Source organism: Nicotiana attenuata, unplaced genomic scaffold, assembly GCF_001879085.1.
Source record: "Nicotiana attenuata strain UT unplaced genomic scaffold, NIATTr2, whole genome shotgun sequence".
Taxonomy (NCBI): domain Eukaryota; kingdom Viridiplantae; phylum Streptophyta; class Magnoliopsida; order Solanales; family Solanaceae; genus Nicotiana; species Nicotiana attenuata.
Window position 1 is genome coordinate 1 of NW_017684714.1, and position 1,063 is coordinate 1,063.

The 1,063-nt window shown below is 44.9% G+C and overlaps 1 protein-coding gene across 1 annotated transcript; it reads left to right on the plus strand.

Moving 5' to 3' along the window:
• Nucleotides 1–218: 218 nt before the first annotated feature.
• LOC109222115 lies at nucleotides 219–646 on the plus strand (the record flags this gene model as incomplete). Its single annotated transcript, XM_019386518.1, has 2 exons — nucleotides 219–354; nucleotides 429–646. Coding segments are annotated over 2 exons (354 nt in total), but the record flags the coding sequence as incomplete, so codon positions are not given.
• Between the last annotated feature and the right edge of the window lie 417 nt (nucleotides 647–1,063).

A 1,063-nucleotide genomic window follows, 5' to 3' on the forward strand; every position in this document is an offset into this window, starting at 1 on the left:
CGAGGGGGAGTTGATACCGAAGGAAACTCATGAATCGAAGAATACTGATGCAATTCCAGAGCCAGTGGAGGCTACAAGGCCACCACCACCTTTCCCCCAGAGATTGCAGAAAAAGAATGATGATCGTATGTTCAGCAAATTTCTCTCCATGTTGAGCCAGGTTCAATTAAATATTCCACTTGTTGATGTAAATTCCAAAGTATGCTAAGTACATAAAGGATATAGTGGCTCACAAGAGAAGATTGAATGAATTTGAGACAGTGGCAATTACTGAGGAGTGCACCTCAAGGGTCCAGAACAAGCTTCCTCAAAGGCTTAAGGATCCTGGCAGTTTCACCATTCCGGTGCGCATTGGTAATATTGATATGGGTCATGCTCTTTGCGATTTGGGGGCGAGTATAAATCTGATGCCCTTATCTTTGTTCAAGAATTGGGCCTGGGAGCTCCAAGGCCAACTACTGTGATGTTGCAGCTGGCTGATAGATCAATAGCACACCCCGAGGGTGTGATTGAAGATGTGTTGCTGCAAATTGGAAAATTTATCTTCCCAGCTGACTTCATTATCCTGGATTATGAGGCTGACGAACTGGCCCAATCATATTGGGGCGACCTCTCTTGGCTACTGGCGATGCAATCATTAAAGTGAGAGAGGAAAAAATAATTTTGAGGGTGGATGATGAGGAAGCAGTCTTTAATGTGTACAAAGCAATCCAACTCCCCCGCCATTATGAGGAGCTCTCAATGATCTCCGTTGTTGAGGTTGATGAGCAAATTCTTGACACGAGTGTATATCTAGACGACTCTCTAGAGAAAGCACTTATGTTGTTCAATAGCATGGGAAACGATGAGGAGGTTGAGGAGATGATACACATCCTGGATACATCTTGTGCTTACATGCATGGGATACACCCCTTTGGGCCCTTGAATAGGCCAGATGGGCCACCCCCCAAACCGTCAATTGAGGAGGCGCCAAAATTGGAGCTTAAACCGTTGCCCCCTTACCTTCAATATGCTTATTTGGGTGACTCTGACACCTTACCTGTTATTGTTTCTTCTGAATTGT